This window comes from Myxine glutinosa, chromosome 14 (assembly GCF_964187855.1).
Source record: "Myxine glutinosa chromosome 14, kmMyxGlut1.1, whole genome shotgun sequence".
NCBI lineage: Eukaryota > Metazoa > Chordata > Myxini > Myxiniformes > Myxinidae > Myxine > Myxine glutinosa.
Window position 1 is genome coordinate 36,536,260 of NC_136274.1, and position 23,558 is coordinate 36,559,817.

Here is a 23,558-nt window from a genome sequence, read left to right on the forward strand (position 1 = left end):
AAGGGTTGCACAATGGCATCCACGCCGATTTTGAGTTTAGCAAGGGGCGACAAATCGTTGTGCTGCCTCTGTAATGAAACTATTAAGGACGTTGAGTCAGCTTATAATATGACTGAGGAGGGATTGCAGTCTATTCAAGAATTAGCGGGAAGATGGGTTAAAGTTGACAAGAGTCTGTGTACTCAGGCACCATATGCTGAATTTCAATCAGCCGCTGTGAGACTATCTAGTGCAGGCCATGATGTCAAGATTCATGAGAACTGTAGAATCACATTTCGGAACAGAATTGCCCGAAAGGAAGCCCAGTCTCGCAAACTTCCCGTTTCCAGTTCAGAGAATATTCATGAGTCGAATGAACCAGTTGCTGCTCCCGCGTATAGGATACGCAGGGGGTCACTTGAGAAAAAGCAAATCTGTTTCGTGTGCAACGTGGATACGAAAGATGACAGTAAACCGTACAATAGTGGTGGTCTTGGTAGATGCTCCGAGAAGAATGCTGTCAGTAAAGTAGAACGTTCAAAGGACATGAAAATCAAAGATGAAGGAGATAAGTTCCATGATGCAGCGAAGCGACTCGATGTTATTCTGAGTGGAGCATCATATGACATGTTTGCAGTTGATGTGTACTATCATAAAAGTTGTTATGACAATTTTACCTATGCATATGATAGAAAGTTGCTGTCAGCGGATGCAGCAGAGAAGGATAGATTAGCTACCGAGGTTATGGACAGCTTTTTCAAACTGTTTCACCGCATGGTAGTCAAGGATCAAAAGGCGTATTTCCTGAGAGAATTGATTGAGGACATAAAGGAGATCAGTGAAGACAATGAACTTGAGGACCCTCCGATTTCAAAAACCTGCATGTTGAAAAAACGACTGACTGAGAAATTTGGTGACGCCATCGACTTCCACTTGTTTGGGAACCGGCTAGTTGTCCATTCCACTGCGGTCAATCCGATATCGTATTCTGCGGCTACAATTGAAGGAAATGGTCTACGTGAATCTGCGTAGTCTACGTGGTCTACGTGGTCTACGTGAAAGTCCGGGGTGGTCCAATGCAAGGCGGTTACAGTACCAGCAAGCAGACAACAGATGCGTTCATAAAAACGAGTCACTTAATGGCAAAGCTCAGAGGAAGATTGAAGGAAAGGTTGCATATCCTGACCTCTTCAACTCACAAGGAAACAACAATAGGGGCACGGAGACAGCATGACAACATGGTTCGCAACCTAGTCATCCAATTGGATAAGTACTTTGACCCTTTTCTGATTGGTTCTGCGCGTCACATGAAAACTGGAGTGGAAATTAACCAAGGTATTGTCAGTGGATTGTTGTCATCAACCGAAGCAGGAGAGAAACAATTCCAAGACTTTGTTAACCTTAGACTCAAGGCTACTGGAGAAGGCAGAATGAACATTTTTGACAGGATTGTGAATCTCAAGATCAAAACGGGCATGGAGAAGGTCAAGAAAAATCCAAAGGCAGTGAACGTTCTCAAGGAGGATCGACAAGCATTTGGTGTGTTGGTAGGAAAGGCAACTACCCCTGAAGAGGCACATTCACACCCCCTGACAACTATTCCACTTGCCCTTGCCACACCAGAACGAGACATTCGACAAGGTTCTAAAGCAGCGCTGAGGAACTACCTTATTGAGGAATCTTCATCAACTACAGAGGAACCGCCAAATAGAAGCAACTGGCTGATTGACGGAATGGCAGCTGTAAAGTCAATCCCGGCTCAACAGACTTGGGGAGAATACACTGATGCCCTATTGAAATTCTGCATGCCACCAAGCCAGTCAAACCCAAAACAGCTTGGGATCATATTTGATTCCTACTGTACGTCCACTACAAAGGAGTTAACCCAACGACGCCGAGGGATCTCTGGTAGAAGAACCCACATCACAAGCCCCGAGCAGAGTATGCCCAGAGGCAAAGATTGGGACGCATTTCTGCATAATGCTGAAAACAAGACTGAGCTGATTAAATTTATGGTCACTTACTTCAAAAGTGATTCAGTCAGATCGAAACTCAGAATTCCACTCACCGTGACAGAGGAACAGAATACATGGTTGATCACGCAAACTAAGTTTGAACAACTTGAATCCTGCAACCATCATGAGGCTGACACCAGGCTTGTTCTTCATGCAAGCAAGTGCGAAGGTCCGGTTGTGATTAAGGCTTCAGATACAGATGTACTGATCCTCTTGAGCTATGCCTATTCTGTCTGCAAACCACCACAAGACTGGTTCATGAAGATTGACCATCGGTACGTCAGTGTCAAGAAACTAACGACTCATTTTGGAGATGAAGTGTGTCAAACTCTCCCAGCATATCATAGCATTACTGGATGTGACACGACATCATTCCCATTTCGCATCGGCAAAATCAAGCCATTGAAGAAGATGTTGAAACAAGAGAAATCCCATCTACTCTCTCAGCTGGGCAGATCAAATCAATCTTTTCAAGATGCTACCAGTGCTAAATGCTTCTTCAGAACCTGCATGTATTCTGGAAGTGAACAAGAAAGCTTTGTTGAAACAAGGATCCGAACGTACAACACTCAAAAGGTGAAATCTAGTTCCAGCATCCTTCCAGACGAGAGTAGCACCAATGAACACCTCAAGAGGAGTGACCTTCAGGCATGGGTGTGGTACCAGTGTCTCAAGCAAAACATTGAGTATCCCTCTATCACTGACAGAGGATGGGAAAATACAGATGATGGTATCAGGCCAATATGGTTTACCTGCCCGCAACTCCCTCCAAGCCTCTCCAAGAAAAAGAGCAAGAAAAGACAAATTCAAAGTAAGTATACTAAAAATATATCATTACTTTGATCATTGCTTTTCGTTCCTGTCATAAAGTTCCTCCAATGTATTCCCACTGGCAGTGCATTCATCCAGATTAAATATGTGTAACCTTCCACTTACAGGTCTCGCGGAGTATGATGCAGATTTAGAAGATGCAGTAGAAGAGAGAAGCCAGCCTTCAAGGAAGAAGAGACACAGGAATACAAGCAGAAAACATGTACAAGACAGTGAAGTTCACTGTAGAGAAAGAGAAAAGCAAGGTAGATAAGTCCAAAATGCAATCGTAATTTTGTTATTTTTATATGATTTACTGTTTTGAATCCCGACTATATCCATTCACATTTTTTATAGGTATCGGTGGGGCAGAAGAAAGAGCAGAAGAATCTGAAGTTGATGAAGAGTACCAAGGAGATGGGGAAAATTCGGAGAGCACCATGGAACAACTTTCTTTGGATACCTGTGGACTTTATTCAGACTTTCAGAGTGAAGAGAGTGATCTTGATCTTGATCTTAGTAACTGAGGATTATGTGCCTTTTGAACAACATATTTTTCCCAAAGCATAACCAAAGCCGGGGATCATATTGAATGGGAATTCAGATACATTTTATAAACCTGTGTAGTTTGGTAGACGAAGCAAAACTGACTAGGAGCCGTTCAGCGGCAGCCATCTTGGATTTATTGTTCATCCATGATTTAGGGGATGATCTATTGAGCTAGTGTCATGATAAACCAACTAAATGGATGGATAACCAGACTTTGGAAACCAAGAAATTGAATCAAAATGTATTGTAATATATATTATGGAGCACAAGACATGACTGAATCTGCCACATCGGTGGCCAGTATTGGCAGCCATCTTAGATTTCTTTATGAACCAATGATTTCACTGAAATAAAAAGTACAAATATGGATTCCTTGACCCCAAAAACATATGACTGGACACCAAAATTATAATCATATCACACTCGGAACTGAAGTTATAGCAGTTTCCGTAATACGGAAGTTGCCCGGCGGCCATTTTGTTAATAAAGTACCGATTGTTAATTTTTATGGCTGAGTTATGACTGAGTTATCTTTCTTTATCATAATAGGCCACAATCAGTTGAAAAAAAATCATCTATGGGTAAAAGCAACTCTCAGAAATACTATTTTAGCTATTCTGGTGGCCATTTTGGATTTTTGGCCGCCATCTTGGATTTGAGGCAAATTTCAGGGTGGCCCACAAGCTTATTCGACAGAGTATGATCAAAAGTATATTAATCCACTGAGAAAACCTTGACTGGAAAACGGCGCCATTTCTGCCTGGCATGGACCTGTCTAAAAAGGGCTGGTGGCCTCAATGATACCAGTGACAGCATGAGAATGACCAAATAAATTATGCATGCAAGCTGTGTAATTTCCAACTTCAATATTGGCAATATCTCACTCCTGATGGCAAATTATACAAGTTTTATCAATGCAACTGTTTTTCTATTCTGTAAATAGTTTTCCCACATTTCTCCCGATGTCCCTGCTCTCAAATGTTGTGTTTGTGTCCTTCCCCCTCTCTCCCCATCTTGTCTACCGCTCCACTTATTTTTTGTGTTTTATGTGTCGGTTTGACTTTTTGAGTGATTAATGTTAGCTCTTTCACGAGCCTCGATCTTGTATACGAAAAGAAAAAGAAAAAAAAGAAAAAAAAAGTAGTTTAATAAGGAAGGCACAATTGCTCAATGGCAGTATGCTTGATGAACTGCCCAGCTTTTAAATACATCTCAAAAAAAATTGAAGGCTCTTGGTGCAGCTTTTCGTAAATCCCATGCAATACAGACATTAGTAGACATCAGTGCAATTTTAAACGAGAGCGAAGTCGTTGGCGCACCATCGCAAATGCCCAAGCTTCCCACCTAAAGCAAAGTAGAAAGATGGCAAAAGGTTCCCCAAGGAAATACACAATATCAAATTTTGAGTTAATTTTTTTCCAGTTTTGACCACTGTAAACCCAAATTCCCATCCCCTGAGGCATGAACCCAGGGTCAAATAAAAAATAAAGTTTCATTAAAATTTTTAAAGACGTGGCCAGAATTGCATTCATTCATTCATTTGGCGTTTTGACCTCACCCTAAGTGCCAGGGCCAAAAATGATACTGTTCTTTCACCTTCATGCCATGTGGGGATCATAACTACCAAGTATGGTGGATTTCCTCCAAACCGTTCAGGATGAGATAGTGTGATGGATGGACAAAAGGAAAGACGAACAGACAGATGGAGCCGATTACAATATCCCCCTCATGTTTTTCAAAAAGTGTGGGAATAATGAATACATAAAGGATTTTAGTAGACAATGGACAAATCAACAAAACATGTGGGATTTGGATCTGTGAAACCCAACATCATGAGCCATGTTTTAAGATCGGACTGTTTACCAGTGGCATGAGCTGTTGTGATGTTCACCATGTGATGCTGAATGGGTTAACCTGGCTTTGTCATCCTTACCGATGCACATTGAAGAAAGAGCAGTTTCCATGTGGTTTGCCAGCAGGGCCAGTGGAGAATGTGATATTCCATCGGCCGCCACAATTGAGATAAGTTGACCGGCAGCCATGACAAAGTCTCCATCACGAGCGGCATTGGAAAATTTGTCTGGACTCGGATGAGTATCTAATCGCAAGAGAATGCCCGGACGTACCTCTAGTGCCAGAAGCTCACCTGTGATATCTGCATACAAAACCATCATACACGCTCAGTCATGGTGCCATCACCTCATTTGAAGCTTGCTTGCTATTGTCTATCAGCAAAACAAATTGACATTCCTTTGTCTCAAGCTCCATTGATAAATACATCAGCAGCAGGTTGTAGGTGTTCAAACTGAGGCAATAAGAAACTTGGTGTTTTAACAAGCAAATTATAGCGGGTTTTGTTACACAGTGCTGGCATAGGCATTCAGAGGGATCGATATTTGGACTGGCATTCGCATATCACGTGATGATCGCAATGCAACTCATAAAGGCCTTTGCTATAAAGTGGTTTTTCAAACGCAGTCGATGAAACGTGACAAAACGGAAGAGACCAGGTCACAAAACAAATCAAATTTTATGTTTTTATTAAAAATCACAAAGGTGTTGTTTAGCTCGGTCCAAGCAATGTAGTGGCAATTCTCACAGTTTTTGTTATATTTGGAAGAATGGCCATTACCATGACTTTCACTGAAAAGGGAAGTTTGAGCAGTGCGTTGGTGAATTTAAGCCACACTGTATCTGGCGTTGCCGATGATGGTGTGCGCTCTCCTGCACCAAGTGGGCTATCATGCTTCCGGTCTACACAAACTTTTAGCACAACTTTGAATTGGCAACTTTACACAAACATGTTGCAAATACAACTATATTGAAAATGTCGGTTGGGCATAAGGGGGAAGTGGAAAAAAAACAAAAAACAGATGAAAAGTGCAAAATAGTGGGAGTTTTCAGCCCTGACAAAGAAATAGTGATGTTGACTATACCAAGGCTGTATGGGCAGGCCTTTTGGGTTGTGTCATAAAGGCATTTTAAAACTGTGCAACACTTGCAAATAAAAAAAAAAAGATTTTTGAAAGAACAAATTGCAACCGTGGTTTACATTTCAAAGCAATCAATATTAATGGGGTATTCATATTTTACCTCTATTCCATACAATTTAACTCCTTGTTATGTCAGATTTTCTTAATGCACCTGCTCTGCCTCTTCATAATGTAAACATTCCCAAAAGACATCAGTTTGATAGTCCCGTCCAGGTGTCCAACCACGATCTCGGGAAAACCTAAACTCAAAACACGACCAAATTGATGGATGTCTGGTACATCTGACTGTAACACTGATAATTATTTGCCACTTCTTCTATTGGCCACCATAAAATCCTATAAGCTAGTGACGAGAGGCACATGAAGTGGAAAAATCATCCCACGATGGCAGCGACCACAAAAAATAGCCCCGAGTGGGCTGACGACCGTTTCTTGAGCTTTTACTTTAGTCCTCTGCTGATTTTGGGGACCCCCCACTGGGAGTGCCCATGAACACCCGGGAGGCCTCCTGATACGTAATCAAAGAATCTAAGACCGAGCGATCCTGCGGTAACACCCTTCATACCCTTTGCCCCACCCCTCCCCCTCCCAGAACCACCATGATCCAAGATCGAAAAATATAAGACCAATAGATCCTGCGGACCATCGAGTAGAAGGACTGTATCAGGTTTCAGAGCAATCGGTTGGTAAAATATGGACGAGTAGGGATCCAAAGTTTGGGGGTTCACCCAATCCCTTCCCCCAGCCCCTGGAAGCCCCCATGGTTTGAAATCGAAAAATCGAAGACCGAGCGATTGTGCTGGCTTCTGCCTTGTATCCATGTGTCAAGTTTCAGAACAGTTTTATTTTATAGTCAAGTTTTATACCTCTCCCCCCCTCCCCTTCCCACGCCTCCTGCCCCCAAGCCCTCTCCCTCCCACACTTCTCCCTGCTCTCAAATGTTGTGGTTGTGTGTTTCCCCTTCTCTCCCCATCTTGTCTTCCGCTCCCTCTTTTTGTATATTTTGTTTGTCTGGTTGATTTCTTTGTGAAATAAATGTTAGCTCTTTCACGAGCCTCGATTCAGTATACAAAAAACAAAAACAAAAAAAAACAAACAAAAAAAACAGTCAGGTGATAAGGAAGGAGTAGCAAAAATAGCAAAAAGTTAATGGATAGACGGGACAGACATCCAGACATCACAACCAATTTTATAAGTGCATCTCTTCAAGATTTGAGATGAGATGTCCTAATAAAATAGCTTATCAACCAAATGCTCAAAATAATTTACACAAAAAACCACTTCTAAACATTTTATTTTTCACACCTGAATTTCTACTCATGGAAATCACAGAACCACTGTGCGAAACCAGGAAGTTGTGAAGACAGCCGTGCTGTGGTTGGAACACCAGCTCCCATTGGGACCACTTTTCCAGGTCTTCCAGCAGTGGGGCAGTCAGTAAGCAGCGGTATGCCGCCTGCTCTGGTTGATCACCCAGGAGTCCGAATGAAGCGTGCTCAAGAGTGAACTCCTGTCTGCCACATACAAACACAGCAACAAAACTGATAAACTACTGAGCAAAATGATAATGCATCTGACCATTTACACCATGTACACAACCATGGTGGGAAATGGACTAAAAGTAGAAAACCAAAAGCCAGTAAATAGGTCCACAGTTTTTAGACACCAGGAGATGAAGATGCTCAGATACTAAATAATTTTACTAAAATTTATGAAGTAAGTGGTATACCTGTTATGGCGAATGCACAAAGCTGTTTCATATACCACAGCATGAGAGGCAGATGAAGGTTGTTGCTGCTTTTTCAACAAATTTCGTAAAATACCCGCACCAAGTTGTCGGCTGTCCCGCACAGAAAAATGGTGACGTAATGCGGACTCAATAGAAGGCTGTGGTGACAGAAGGAAAAAGTAAGGTATGGAAGAAAGTGAAACCAAAAATTGAATCGGTTCATCTTTGTATCGCAATGCATACTTGTGCCGAGTTTTGTTGAAATCCCTTCAGTGGTTCACAAGTTAATGTGGTAACAAACATTCGCAATAAACGGATACATGACCATAGATTAGGGTGCATAATTTTCCCCTTTGGTTTGACAACACCATGTCCCTAACACAACAAACATTACATTATGAATAATAAATAGCCCCTTGAGGAACTAACGGTTATTTCCCCATTATTTCTGAGAAGCTTTTAAAAGTAATTACCTGAATTTGTGGTTTAAAACCCTCCTTTCATCCCCTTCAAATGGGTAGATCTGGATGGGGCCTTACTGTCCTGATGCATTTTACCAAATTTGGTCTGTATCACTCAGGTAGTTGGGGAGATGTTTTAGTGAAAATGAGGGATTCGGGGAGAGTCTGTTACATCTGACTGAGGAAAGACGAATTTGTTAGCTAAAGCCAAGCCAATATAAAGTGCTATTTGGATTTGTTAGCCAAGATAAAGTGCTATTTGGCAAGATCCAAGGGAAGTGCTCCCCTTTCCAGGGGCGATGCAGAAAAGAGGAGTACAACGTAAGGCTAGAGCATGACCCCGATGGATCTTTCCGAGTTTGGTCTGGATCTGTCTAGCTGTTTTGAGAAGATATTTGATTGAAATACCAACATTTGGGGCAAAACCCCCCTTCAACTCCCTTATAGTGGGGTGCATCCGGATGGGGAGCACAACCCCATGAGACCTTGCTGTCATGATGCATCGTACCAAATTTGGCCCCATATCTGCCAGGTAGTTTATGAGAAGATGTTTTAGTCGAATGTTAACGGATGTACATACATACATACGGACTGGCACTGGGATCCACTCTACGAGGTTATTTCGGAGGGATAACCTAAAAATCACATGTGAACCTTTATTTGACCTTATTTGGATAATGTTTAAGGGGACCATTGTGGGTTTGAAATTTCCTGTATTCCAGGTTCCAGATTTTCATGGATTTTGATGTTAAACAATTGACCAGGTTGGCACAGATCAGTCAAATCACCCCAAACATCATAAAAACAATGAAGGGCCAGGTACAACTACTGGGAAGGTCTTTCCATTTTTCAGTATTAGGGTTGGTATCCAATCTCATGAATATCACTTTCGTTTTCAGAAATGTTCCAAAAAGGTTCAGAATTTGAGTAAATTAGCTTTCCCCCCCCCCCCCCCCCCATCTTTCTAGGTAACGAATGATGCCGAAGTGATGGATGAAGGTGAGCCAGAAAATGGGCAAGAGGTAGAAAAATCATGTAGTGGGGTCGAGAGCAAGCAGACTCTTCAGAAGGCACAGGTATTTAGATTGAGAAATGCCATAACTGTCAGACGCTGAGCTTACTGGACTGTGCCTACCATCATGCAGACAGGTTTTACATTGTTCATTCTATCACAAAGAGAATGGGTTGTTGCTCAACAGAAGTAAATGGGAGAGTGCAAAGAAAGGACATTATCACCTTTGAATAGACTTTGAAAAAGCAAATATTCCAATGCTCTCTGAGCAGAAGGGCTGCGAGAAGATATTGATGCTTTGGGAAGATGAAAGGGATCCCCAAAAATTACAGAAGTGCTAAGATGAGAGTTCAGCAGAAAAATTAGAGCAGATGAAGATAGGGGTAAGGAAAGCTTTCCAAATTTGGCCGGCAAATACTGTAAGTATTATAAAGAATCCTGAAGATAGATATTCTTGAAATTAATAGATTAAATGATAATAATTAATTAATAGACATTAGATATTCTTGAAATATATAGAATTATTCTAATAAATGAAGACTGATCGTATTACGACATTTGTTAGCCAAGATAAAGTGCTATTTGGCAAGATCCAAGGGAAGAAGTCTCAAGAGAAGGCAAGAGAAAATTTCAGAATAAGTGAACTGATCTCATAGCGTCCCTATGTATGTACGTTAGAGCTGAAATGTATTGGTTAATAAAAAAAATGTTTTAATGGTTATGCATTGGTTTGCTTCGTTTGATTTTTTCTTTGCTCTTTTTCTTCAAATTTTCAAGAATCTCGAAGCCTTGGTGGTCCCCCCTAAATTTGCTTCATTTTTGTTGAAATATGTGTTGTGGAGTGAACACTCAGGTATTGTAACAAAATAAACCTAGGGACAAGATGATTGTCGAAAGTTTTTGAAAAAAGGGGGAAAAGATGAACACTACCAGAGATAAACAAACCATTGACCTTTTGAACCCAAAATCTAAGCAGTTCAATCATAATGAGGGGTAGGCACAATACATATATGATCAATTACTACTTTGCAATATAATTTAACAACTAAGAGCAGTTTTTATTGGACAAACACAAAAGCACAACCAACAGGAGGTTGTTTTTATTTTTAACCAAAAAGGGGTGAGAAGTATCAGAAACGTCAATGTATCAGTAAAAATTATGAAGACTTCTCTGTGCTTTAAACAAAAGACTTTGGGCTTTCACTCCTTTTGTTGGCAAAACAAATAAATAAACAAGTTGTCAGCTTTTGAGTTTCTGCGTTAGAGTTCTACAATGTTGACGATTATGAAGCAACATCTGTCAATACCATAAGTGGTACTCCAAGATTAATTAAATAATCACCTCTGTGGCATCCTTGACACCACATTGCCTCACAAACTCGCACACGTGCTGACGGCTAAGATGTCCATCGCTCACACCAGCACCCACAGTAACCATGAACCCATTGTCCTCGAGCAACTGCAAGTGAACAATAAACAAAATACTGCTTTTCAGAAGGGCAGGTTTACACTCGAGCAGAGTACATGCTCCAGTCCACACAGAGCACAATATGATCTCTTGGAAGACCTCTCATTTAGCAAAACACCATCACAAGTCGAAAGCATCTGAAAATGCAAAGCCCTCCGTACTCTAAGCTTAACGAAGGTGTAAAAATATTTTTACTTCGTGTTCTCCATATTCTCATAATAAATGTTTTTTGTACATTTGATGACAAAATCTCATTTGAAAAATGAGTTATAGTCTGGACAGACATACTGCAGCTCAAATTGTAAATATATAAAGAAACACCGATGATTAAAAAAAACAACAACAGCTGTCTCATCCTCATGTGCAGCGGAAGGGCTGGCAAGACCTATTAGTATTTACTGTGCCTTTGCCCTTTGACATTTTTACCCAGTTTTGAATTATTTTCTTCATATTCTCGTAATAAAAGTTTGTTGAAGATTTGATGACAAAAGCTCAAATGGTGAAATGGTGAAAAGGTTATGGACGGATGCACAGACAGACACACACGTGGAGGTGGATACTTTGCGGGTTGGCAGGGCTCTGTTCCACCTTCTGAAAACCACATATGGAGATAACAACCAACACCAACACACACACCCACACACGATTGCAAAACCACATCTCCCACCTGCGTGGGGGATGGGCTAATAAGTGAAAGAAAAGCGGTCCTTTAGAATCTTTATCAAGAACATGAAAAAAAAAAACTAATTCTTACCAATAATAACAAACCCCTCCAACTTATACACAGCGAGTAGAATGTAAATGAACCCCAATTTTAAAGGTTGTCATTTGGAAATATCGTGTAGTACCTGTAAATGTTTGTACAGATATTCGATAAATGATCCATGGCCCAAACTCGCAAAGTCATGACCCTTGAAATGTTCCATCAGTCTCTTTTCAATCTTAGCCAGGACTTGTAGAGTCACAGAAGAGCTTATGCGCTGTAGCTCTTCTGTAAACTTTTGTTGCAATGCATCTGAGAATACACGTTGAAGAAAAATGTTGGGCAATGAGGAAAACAAAGTAAAGGAATAAAAATGATGTATCCCATTTTTTTTTTTTTTAAATACATGCCTCAACACTCATGGAGGAGCAGAATAAAAGAGTTACCTAATTTTTACCTAAAGGGACCTCTGACTTTTGACAAGGATTTTATGACACTTCGGATGAAGTCTTGTACATACACCGATATAAGCTGAGAACGCAAATGAAAGATTTGGCCTTACTAATAATTCCAAGGCAGTGAGCAGTTTTTTAAAAATCTTCTGTTTTGACTTCTGTGACCCCGTGGGGCATGAACCAGGGGTCAGATCCAAAAAAAAGTTACATATTTCATGCGTCCCCCAATGTTGATTGCATGTACGAAGTTTCATTTAAAATGTGCCCGTAATTGCATTTTTCGGTATTTCACCTTTTGACCCCACCCCAGGGGGTGGCGCCAAAATGCTCTTACACCTTTATGCCATGTGTTGAGCATAACTACCAAGTTTGGTGAATTCCTGCACAATCGTTTAGGAGATAGTGTATCGGAAGGACAGACAAACGGACGGATGGAGCCTATTACAATATCACCCCGTTTTTTTAAAGTGTGGGGATAATAATAAAAATAATAAGAATAATAATAACAATAATAATGTATGTTCCCTTAAAAGCTTCAACATGGAGGAAGCCATTAGAGCCAATCAAAGCTTGTGTTGGGGTTTGCAGCCGATGGCTGTTTGTCCGTGCTCTATTCTTTTTAAATGTTCAGCATCAAGCAAGCAAGCAGCACGTTGCATGTTTAAGCATTTGGTACGACTCGGCCGGGGTTCGAACCCCAGACACAGAGGGGATGCTCTAACCATTACACCACTGAGTCTGGTTAAATTACTCCTCTTGTGTGTAGTTTCCAGCCCGTGTCACATTCTTCCAAGCAGTGGGGGTGCTTTCTGATGTCATGCACGCAATAGCGAACTGCAGGAATTAACAAGCGTTACGCCTAGGTCCCCCGTCGTTGAAGTGATGTGAGTTGACAAAGTGGAAGACGCAAGGCGGCCTTCTTGGATTTTGACGTGGCGACCCAATTTTCAATAGCGTTCTTCCTTATGCCTGGATACACCCACACACCAGATTAGAAGTTGGTACTTCACTTATTTTTCAAGATATTCCGCTCACAAGGTTCAGATATACATGGCGGCGGCCATCTTGGATTTTGACGTGGCGACCCAATTTTCAATAGCGTTCTTCCGTATGCGTAGATACACCCACACACCAGATTAGAAGTTAGTAGTTCGTTTATTTTCCAAGATGTTTCGCTCACAAGGTTCAGACATGTATATGGTGGCGGCCATCTTGGATGTTGACGTGGCGACCCAATTTTCAATAGCGTTCTTCCTTATGCATAGATACACCCACACACCAGAATAGAAGTTGGTACTTCGCTTATTTTTCAAGATATTCCACTCACAAGGTTCAGACATACATGGCGGTGGCCATCTTGGATTTTGATGTGGCGACCCAATTTTCAATAGCGTTCTTCCTTATGCATAGATACACCCACACACCAGAATAGAAGTTGGTACTTCGCTTATTTTTCAAGATATTCCGCTCACAAGGTTCAGACATACATGGCATCAGACATATATGGCGGTGGCCATCTTGGATTTTGACGTGGGTTGCACCCACACACCAGATTAGAAGTTGGTACTTCGCTTATTTTTCAAGATATTCCGCTCACAAGGTTCAGACATACATGGCGGTGGCCATCTTGGATTTTGACGTGGCGACCCAATTTTCAATAGCGTTCTTCCTTATGCCTGGATACACCCACACACCAGATTAGAAGTTGGTACTTTGCTTATTTTTCAAGATATTCCGCTCACAAGGTTCGGACATACATGACGGTGGCCATCTTGGATTTTGACGTGGGTTGCACCCACACACCAAATTAGAATTCGGTCCTTTGCTTCCGCATGCATGCACGCACGCACGCACGGACGCACGCACACACGCACGCACGCACACACGGACGGAGGGAAAAACCATAGTCCCCCTTTCGCTCCGCGGTGCGATGGAGGACAATAACCTTGCTAGGACAGCAATGTGCAAAAGACAGCTGTACCTTCAGAGGGAGGCGGAGCCTTCTGCTGCCTCTCTTTAGTTTGAGGGCTCAAGTCCTGCTTCGCCACAAGATCCCGTGGAGCCTCCAGAGAACCACAGCAAATGGACAGTTGGAATAGCTTGCAGGCAAATTCGTTTGTGTTCATCACATTTAAGAAAGCTTGAATGGGCTGTTTCAAAATGCAAGAAAAAGAGATTGAAGCACCAAACTATGGTATCCAGCACAAACTAAATTATTTCGAATTAAACACATTTTCAAAGTTATTTTCCCCACACCCCACAGTTAATCGTACCTTCTGAGTTCTCCTTCCAAAAACGTCAATTGAATTGTCAAATACTTGTCGCACAACTTCAGCAGCTGGCGAGCTCATGTAACGCCCGCGGAGCAAATCTTCCCAACTACTGGAAGTGGTAAACGTCATTAAACAATTTTTTTTCAGCTTCAGCATCCTTTTTTCAATTTCTTCATTCAATTCTCTCTCCAAAAGAAAATGAGCCTTTTCTCTTGCTTCGCCTTCTCCTCGAGCAACCTTTGAAACAACCTGTGAACAATAAATGCTTCAATGTGGCATCAGTGGCACAAGGTGGCAGAATAGCAAAATAATCATGGTAATATGTCAACAATGTGCGATCGTAAAGAAATTATTCATTTTCGTTCATTACTTATAACCAAGAAACAGAAGTTACAGATATTCTGCATATTACTTTGTCAACACCTGTGCAATTTAACTCTCCTGCATGATATATTTCCGATACATTCCCTATGCATAGGAAACTGTCTGGGATTAAACCTTTAATCGCTGCCGAATTCAAGGATTGCTCCCTGATTGTATGCATGGAAGTCATGTTAGCCAAACAGAGCTGGGTTGACCACAGTATTAAAGCTGTCCTCTAAAGTCAAGCTCTGAAGGGTCAGGCATTCCATCAGTGCCCTTGGGGCCGTTGGGGGTGGTTCATCTGCAATACGTTTATTTTTATTTTTTTTGTGTATACAAGATCGAGGCTCGTGTAAGAGCAAACATTGATCACAAAACGACAAACCGACACATAAAACATAAAACATATGATAAAGGGAGCGAGAGACAAGATGGGGAGAGAGAGAGAAGCACACAAGTACAACATTTGAGCAGGGACATCGGGAGATCTGTGGGAGGGAGAGGGCTTGGGGGGGAAGAGGCATGGGAAGAGGGGGGGGGGTGGAGGGTAAAAAATACATGGACAAACTAGGACTTCCAGGTAAGTGGATCTGGGGTGAATTAATGGGGGAAGAAAAGATCAAGGTTTTGTATGGGGGAAGATAAAGAGATAGTGGTGAACAGCTATTTTAAAGACCTGGAGGGAGGAGTGGGATTGAAGAGAGTGAGGGAGTTTGTTCCAAAGGTGGGAGAAAAGAGAAATGAAAAAGTGAAGGTGAGCAGAGAGCCTATATTTTGGCAGTTTAACCATAAGACGATTGCTGGCATTCACACCCACAACCTTATGTCTTGTGCTACCTGTAGGAATATTTGGGGGACAGAGCACAGACAGAGCTGTTGGAGCAAGGCATGAGAGGAGTGGGTAGAAGACAGAAAGACCACCATCCTGCCTGCGGTGAGTGAGTGAAAGGCTTTCGGAGTCAGCTTCATCGTGGGAGAGTCCAATGAATCTCAAAGCTTTGGTTTTAACAGCGTGAAGCCGAGCTAGGTGTGAGGCAGGAGCATCGGCCCAGAGGGGAGAACAGTATTCCATTGAGCTGCGGATGAAAGCCAGATATGATGTGAGGAGTTCGGGTGTGCCAAGGAAGGACGTCACATGACGGAGGATGCCCAGTCGGCGACTGCCTTTGGAAGCCAGCTTGGAAAAGTGGTTTTCCCAGGAAAGATCATGGCAGATAGTGAGACCCAAAAGCTTGAGTGACAGAACTTCTTGGAGAGGATTGTTGAGAAAGTAGATGGGAGGGTTATCCAGTCGGTCTTTTCGGAGAGACATAGCAAGAGTGTGAGATTTGTCAGGATTGAAAGACATGTTCCACTTGTTTGACCAGTCTGTGATTTTGTCCAGGTCTGCAGAGAGTGAGGAGGCTGCAGACTGCCAATCTGAGGGAGGAGGTATGGAGCGGCAGAGGGTGGAGTCATCAGCAAAGAGATAGAAAGGATTTTCCAGAGAGTCGGAGACATCATTGATGAAGACCAGACAAAGCACAGGGCCCAGAACACTGCCTTGGGGAACTCCAGCCTGACCAGGAAGGGGAGATGAGAGAAATCCATTCAGGGCCACACGTTGACTACGACCAGAGAGGAAATCCGCAAGCCATTCGTGGAGATTTCCATGGATACCATAGGAGGAGAGTTTGGTGAGCAGAGCTGGGTGCCAGACCGTATCGAAGGCATGTGATACGTCGAGGGAGACAGCTCTGATTTCCTGTTTGGCATTAAGGACCTCCATCCATTGTTGAGACAGCAGAAGCAGCATGTCCAGAGTAGAATGACGTGGTCTGAATCTAAATTGATGATCCGAGATCAAGCCATTGGAGAAGAGGAAGGATTTGATGTCAGAAGCGATGATCGATTCCATGACCTTGCTGATTATTGGGAGCAGGCTGATTGGTCTGTAGTTGCAAGGATCTGTTTTTGCACATTTTTTGTGTAAAGCGGTGATGTTGGCTGATTTCCAAGCAGATGGCAGATGATGTTGAGCAAAAGAGAGGGTGAAGAGAACAGAGAGTTGGTCAGATAGAGCGGCAGAGCAGGATTTTAGGACCCGTGGGCTGATGCCGTCTTGTCCAGTTGCAGAATCAGAGTCGAGGTTTGACAAAAAGTTCTCCACCTTGTCAGGAGAGAAAGACACAGAGTCCAGGAGCATCTGGGTTCGACTGGCAAAGGTGGGTCCAGAGAGAGATGGGTTCGGGACACAAGATTTTGAGGCAAACACAAAGTTGAGGCATTCGGCTTTTTCACGTGCGGTGTCAGCTGTGTAGCCGTTTGAGGTAAGGGAGGGGATGGAGGGGGAAAAAACACCAGAAACGGATTTGACCAGACGCCACCAGTATTTGGAGGAAGGAGACAGGTTTGCGAGTTCATTCTTGAGCGCAGAGAGATATTGTTTCCTGACTCTCCCGAGGGTAGATGCACACTTGTTCCGAGCTTTTGAAAGGAACTGAGATTACCTTCAGTTGGATTAGCCTTCAATGAGGTGAAGGCAAGTTGCTTCATGGCAACTGCCTCACCACAAGCTTCAGTGTACCATGGACGGGAGGAAGGGTATGACAACTGAAGACGAGATGGGAGGATAATTCTGTGCATGAGAGACAGCAGTTTACTTTGGAAGAATTCCCAGGATGAGTTGATGTCAGAAGCAGTAGAGATGGGAGACCAGTCCAGATGATTGATGGCTGCTTGAAGACCGTGTCAGTCAGCCTGTGTTAAATGCCAGACTAATCGGCGCTGAGCAGGCTCTCTGAGAATGGCCAGAGAGATGTCCACTTTAACAAGGAAATGATCAGAAGAACCGATTGGAGCAAAAGAAGAGCAGCAGACATTTTCAGGGAAGTTCGTCATAACCAAGTCTAGAAGAGAGGATACTCCATTGACTGAGATCCAGGTCGGGAAATTGACAGATTGCGTCAGTCCCAGTGAGTTGCAGAAGTCCTTTGCTGAAGTGCCATGGCTGGTGTGAGAGGAATCCACTCCCAGCCAGCTGGCATGATGACAGTTGAAGTCGCCACATATGAGGAAGAGAGAGTTGGGATGAGTGGATAGAAGTTGGTCCATGTTGTCAGATGTAAATGGAGTCATCACTGTTTGGAGGATGGTACAGAACACATATGAACAAAAGGTGGGAGCGGAGAGGAAGCCGTAGCCAGAGGTACTCTTGGGGGTGGGGTGGAGATATGGCAGTGCAAGGAGAGTGAGGAAGACGACAACAACAACAACAACAACAACAACAGGCATTTTAAGGCCATTTTCCCTGCTCGAGTGGGGGTTAGCCAGAGTGAGGAAGAGAGTTTTTGATAAAGATAGCAACCCCACCACCAGGAAGAGGCTCAGGTCTATCATACCGGAGGAGGGAGTAACCAGGGAGAGATATTATGGAATCAGAGACATCTTGAAGGAGAGAAGTTTCTGTTAAGCAGATTACGTCTGGTTTGTCAGAAGCAACCTGTATGGAGAGATCAATCAGGTTTGAGCGAAGGCCCCGGATGTTTAAGGTCCATACCGTTAAGGAAGAGGGAGGGGGGGGGGCATCGGGTCCAGGACAGGGGAGGGGAGGGGTAGGGTAAGATGAGGGTTGAGATGAGAGAGGTAGGGAGAGCTGTTGATAGTGTGTCAGAAATTGCAGAAGGGTTAGGAGAAAGGGAAGGATGAGGAGGACAAAAGGTTTGATGGTGATGGGAAGAAGCACAGTGAGGTGTTGTTTGAAGGGGGTGGGGTTGGGCAGAGCAAAGTCGAAGGTTGGAGGAGGTGGAGGTATGTGATGGAAGGGAGAGGAAGTGGGGAGGAGGCAGCTTTGAGTAGGAGGGGAGGGGGGAAGGGGGAGAATTGGAGAAAAATAGTAGGAGGGGAGTTTTGAAGGGGAGGGGTGAGGGGAGTTTTGAAGGGGAGGGGTGAGGGGGAGTTTTGAAGGGGAGGGGTGAGGGTGGAGTTTTGAAGGGGAGGGGCGAGTGGGGAGATTTAGAGGGGAGGGGCCAGGGGGGAGTTTAGGAGGGAAGGGGCGAGGGGGGAGTTTTGGAGGGGAGGAGTGAGGAGGGAGAATTGAAAGGGAGGAGTGAGGGGGGAGTTTATAAAGTGGATGATTAATGAAAAACGAACATTTGTTACAAACAGGGTTTATTGTGATTTTCAAGTCAGAGGTCCGTTTGAAAACGATAGAGGAGGGGTGGAATGAAGGTGACTTTAGAGAATGTAGAAAGGAATGACTATAAGAGATTGAATTTTTTTTTGAAATGGAATGATTTGATGAGGAAATTGAAAAAAGCCTTTTAAATAGGAAGAGAAACAGCGTGTTGTAATAAACCACTGAATAAAACACAGCAGGGGAAAGTTTGAACATATTTAAACAAAACCATGAAAAACAATCTGGGAAAAGTCCCTGAAGTGAGGGCGTGGATCAGAGAAAGGAGGAAGGGTTAAATGAGATGGAGGAAATTAGAATTGGAAAGGCAAGTTTCGGCTGGAGATGGAAGAAAGAGGTGGAAGAAAAGGATATAAAGGGGGCGGGGCGAGACAACAAGCACACGTGAGAGCCCACGAGGATAGAAGGAAATAATAATAAAATAAAAAATAAAAATTGTATTTAAAACGTTAGACAAAGGGAAGATGCTCGGGGAAGTTAGGGGGAGAAGAGAAAATCTAAGAAATAAGCAATACAGCGAAGGAAAGAACTTAAAATCACAAAACACAGATGGGGGGTGGGAAGCCGAGAGAGATCAGGCCGCACACGCGGTGCGAACAGAAAACGATTAATTATACACGAGTTTGAACGAATTGCAAACCAACACGAACTACAAACACACAGTAACACATACACAACAACATAACGAGTGGAAATTTGACAAAGGCACGAATGGGAAAATACTTTAACTTTGATGCCGTGCAGAGGTCGAAGTCGCTTCCTTGCTCGAGGGACCGCACGCGGAGGAAGTTGACGGAACCCCCAAAAATTGTGTTCATGGATAATGCCTTCCTTGGTGAGCTGGTGCAAAAAACTGAGGATGTCAAGTCCTCATTGTGTCACACTGTAGACAACTCAGGGGTGTGGACCTGCTCTGTGCTGACCCTTAGCCAAGTATACGGAAACTTGTGTGCACAGATGAAGTCTCCCCCGGGTGAGGGGCGCAAAAAAAAACAAAAAAACATAAGGCAACCGTTAATAGAATGATGCAGATCACCTTGCAAAGGGGAAGCAAGCGAACAGGGTCTGTTACGTCAGCCTGCAAACCAGTTGGCGAAATAATGGTATTCACCGAGCACATGAAACAGTTCATGAGTGCTACATGCTGGTAGCATGCATGGTCCCTGGCCACGATGTGCCATAAAACTCCTGAAATAGCCCTTGTAAACTCTACATTGCATTGTGACTACGGTCTTGGAATCCCTATAACTCATCTCCAAGGATTGCCATGACGAGCGAACTCGCGGATCACCGTGCCGCCCCACCATCGCAAGCTCCACACACCACTTATAGGTTCCAAATGAATCTCGGAATACATGAAACCAGCTTCCGTAGTATGGCTTAATGCATTGGCTCTATTAAAGAGTCATCTTCTTTTGAATTGCCTTGCACACTTTTTGCCACCATGATTATGTTTTTAACTCCTTCAGCAGCTACTTGTTTTTCTGCTTTACTCTCCAATAGTGTAATTCGAACCAAAGGGAGTAGTGCGGCATTGTTACTGCAGCAGATATTCCTCGCTTTTCCAGTCTATGGAACCGCCTTCCAGGAGCAGTACCTCCCCACTCTTCCCTCCAGGTCCTCAAAAGCAGGCAGTGTATCGTCACCCCGTGTCATCTTTATGATCCTCATTAATCCTTCCCAACCCTCTTATTGATTTCAGCATTCTCACACTCACAATCTCTCCCTTATCTTGCCGGTTGTGCCCAATTGTTGCCCAGCTACCCAACTGTCAATTTAACCTTGCTTAGAGAGAGAGGGGGGAAGGGGGGAAAGATGAGCCTTAGGAATGTATGGTCATGCCATGTGGAGATTATGGCTCAGCGAGTCATCGAGATTAAAATCAGCCAATGGCAAGACTGTATCCAAGGGGAAGCAGCTCGTCCTGCGTTTTGTATTTGTCCTTTTATGTTCCACCTCTAGTAGTTGGCACCAACTTTCATCTTAGCAAATCATAGATATCTGTGACATGCACATCAATGATTAGAGTTCATTTCTTGTCTGCTGGTACTGATTGTTATTAAAGCCCAGATTGTGGAACAGCTATAATAGAGGTTTGATTGCTTAGACTTCTGCAAAGTGCTTAAAGAAGGTTTCTGTGGGAAAAGCAACCAGTTACAGTGCCATCTGTTCAGCCTTTCACTCAATGTGGTTGCAGTGTCTCAGGGTGAGCCGGCCCATCCCCAGGATAGCCAAGTGGATCTTACAGATGATTGGCAATTAGCGAGGGGTGCGACACAAAACATGCTCCCATCTAACTACAAGCAAGATAGACAGCCTCTTGGCCTTCTCCATCACTTGTCTGGCACAGTCTCTTGGCCTTATCCACAACTCTCCAACTCCAATCAACAGGTAACATTTTCTTTGCTCGGGTTCAAACATCAGATTGTTATACAATTCGATTTATTCATCTAATGCCATCCACTTTCCGGTTCCTATTTTCCCCTCAGTTGATGCAACAACAATGATTTTTAAAAAATACTTACAGATATTCCCAAGGCAACGCTTGTAATCCGGACACCAAGGCTGTATGGATCTTCAGCTCCGTACTTCTCCATCACATGCTTCATGAAGTCCGCCAGGTCAATTCTTTCTCGTCGGGTCTTCATATATGCTGAGAGACACTATGAATAGAGAAAATATCTTTAAACAATGTACTAAAAAAATGACAATGTCGATATAATACAAGGTACACCTTTCAACTGTTGTGACAGTCCAATGGGCTCCGTTGGAGGCCTGTATGACAATTACATTAGTCAAAACAGGTGATAATTTATATCAATCAAAATGGAGGTGTCCATATATAAAATAAATTGTGCTGCTTTAGGTAATTTAAAAGGATAATGACCAGGTACATAACATTTGCTGCTAACTGAAAAGCAATAGAGGTGCTTGCCTAGCTAATTGCAAATTAGTCAAATCAGATTCCTATTAAACAAGAAACCAAAGCACACCACATGTCCTGCAAGTGCAAGAGCATAGTTATGAGCCAAAAGGTGTATTCAAGCATGGGAACTTTACATTGGTAACGACTGCATGCAAGTCAAAAAGTCATCTTTCATTTCTATTGAGGGATCAACTGTCCCTGAAATATGCAGTTAGATTTAATAATTCCCTCAGTACAACTGGTGTTGGCTTAGCGGTTAGGGTGCCGGCTTGGGATCCTATGGATCCTGGGTTTGAATCCCGGTCGATCGCTGAACACCAGTGGTGGGGGGGGGTTACTCAGCCTGTCATCCTTCCGAGGTCGGCAAATTGAGTACCAGTTCAGTGGTAATTCCTTGTTTGTCGCAAGAGGCGACTAACAGGGTTGGCGGCAGGAAGGGCATCCGGCCATAAAACATTGCTTCAAAAATGGGACCACGGTGCCTGAAAAAGGCCAACCCCTGCACTGTGGGGAAAAATGGCCTCCAAAGGTGGTTCCTCAGTACAATTAGAACGGCACTCATAGAGCGCATAGTCTCGCCTCGGGCTTTCATTCGGAACAAAAATACCATTGTTAACTAAACGCGCTACTATTATGGCCCACTGCTATTAAGGCCAGTATACCCGTATCAGGCGTATCATCCAAGCAGCCTATTACGTCACGTAGTTTCTTGGCATGGGTTATGAATGTCAAATTTATTCCTTCCCTCACATCAGGTCATATATCAGATATATAAAGTTTCCGATTTTTCAGATAAAGATTTCAATTCAACCAATTATGGCTGGAATACCATTTCACCAATGACGTCATCATTATTACCCTATATACCCCATCGTGAGTTGATGATATATGTCAAGTTTAAAAAAAATTCGTTGAGCGGTTTTGGAGAGAATTATGGCCAAATGTTTTCCTTTAATCCAATATAGCTGCCATACCATGTGACCTATGATGTCAGAATTAGCAATAAAATATTATCCATGGGGAGTCCTTCCTATATTTAAAGTCTCGCATCGATCAGACAAGCGATTTCAGAGAAAACCATTTTTAAAGTCAAAATATATGGATGTGGACACATGCACGCAGGGACACGGACACGGACAAGGACACAACACACACACACACACACACACACACACACACACACACACACACACACACACACACACACACACACACACACACACACACACTGTTGCAATAGTCTCGCACCCACTTCGGGGAGAGACTAATGAGAATTATACAGTGGAGTGGGCAGGAGCTAAGCGAGGGGGCACAAAAATATCTTGTGATTTCCTGCTGGACTAGGTAATGAAAAATCTGCAAACAGCTAACCAGAGATGGGAAGGAAAATAAAAAAATCGAAAAGCATTTTTTTAAACCCATGATGGTGGGTGTATGTTGGGTAGGTGCATGGACAGGAAATGTCATGTCATGTCATACAAGGCTCTTCTGCCTGATATTCCCTTGGCAATTGTGGTGAAAACATTTGACTATAATGGTTTTGTTTTTACTTGCTCTCACTGAACCACAGAAATATTTTTCCATTTAAATGTTCAAATATAAATCAACATTTCAGAAACCTAAATCACAGTAAAAAGATTGCGCAGAA

At 43.1% G+C, this 23,558-nt stretch overlaps 2 protein-coding genes across 4 annotated transcripts in view; one reads left to right on the forward strand and one right to left on the reverse strand.

Moving 5' to 3' along the window:
* Positions 1-23,558, reverse strand: part of LOC137415827 (uncharacterized) — a 240,735-nt gene that overhangs the window by 165,865 nt on the left and 51,312 nt on the right. For all 3 annotated transcript variants that reach the window (XM_078768483.1, XM_068101345.2, XM_078768484.1), the window contains 8 exons: positions 21,510-21,647; positions 14,448-14,696; positions 14,156-14,324; positions 11,865-12,031; positions 10,891-11,007; positions 8,076-8,233; positions 7,652-7,860; positions 5,287-5,508 (listed from right to left, as the gene is read on the reverse strand). In XM_078768483.1, coding sequence (XP_078624609.1) covers positions 5,287-5,508; positions 7,652-7,860; positions 8,076-8,233; positions 10,891-11,007; positions 11,865-12,031; positions 14,156-14,324; positions 14,448-14,696; positions 21,510-21,647 — 1,429 coding nt within the window. The remainder of the gene's footprint in view (positions 1-5,286; positions 5,509-7,651; positions 7,861-8,075; positions 8,234-10,890; positions 11,008-11,864; positions 12,032-14,155; positions 14,325-14,447; positions 14,697-21,509; positions 21,648-23,558) is intronic.
* On the forward strand, positions 1,218-3,438 carry LOC144888849 (uncharacterized). Its single transcript, XM_078768365.1, has 3 exons — positions 1,218-2,805; positions 2,933-3,070; positions 3,162-3,438. Exons 1-3 carry the CDS (start codon positions 1,218-1,220, stop codon positions 3,329-3,331), a joined length of 1,896 nt encoding a protein of 631 aa, XP_078624491.1. The 3' UTR covers positions 3,332-3,438.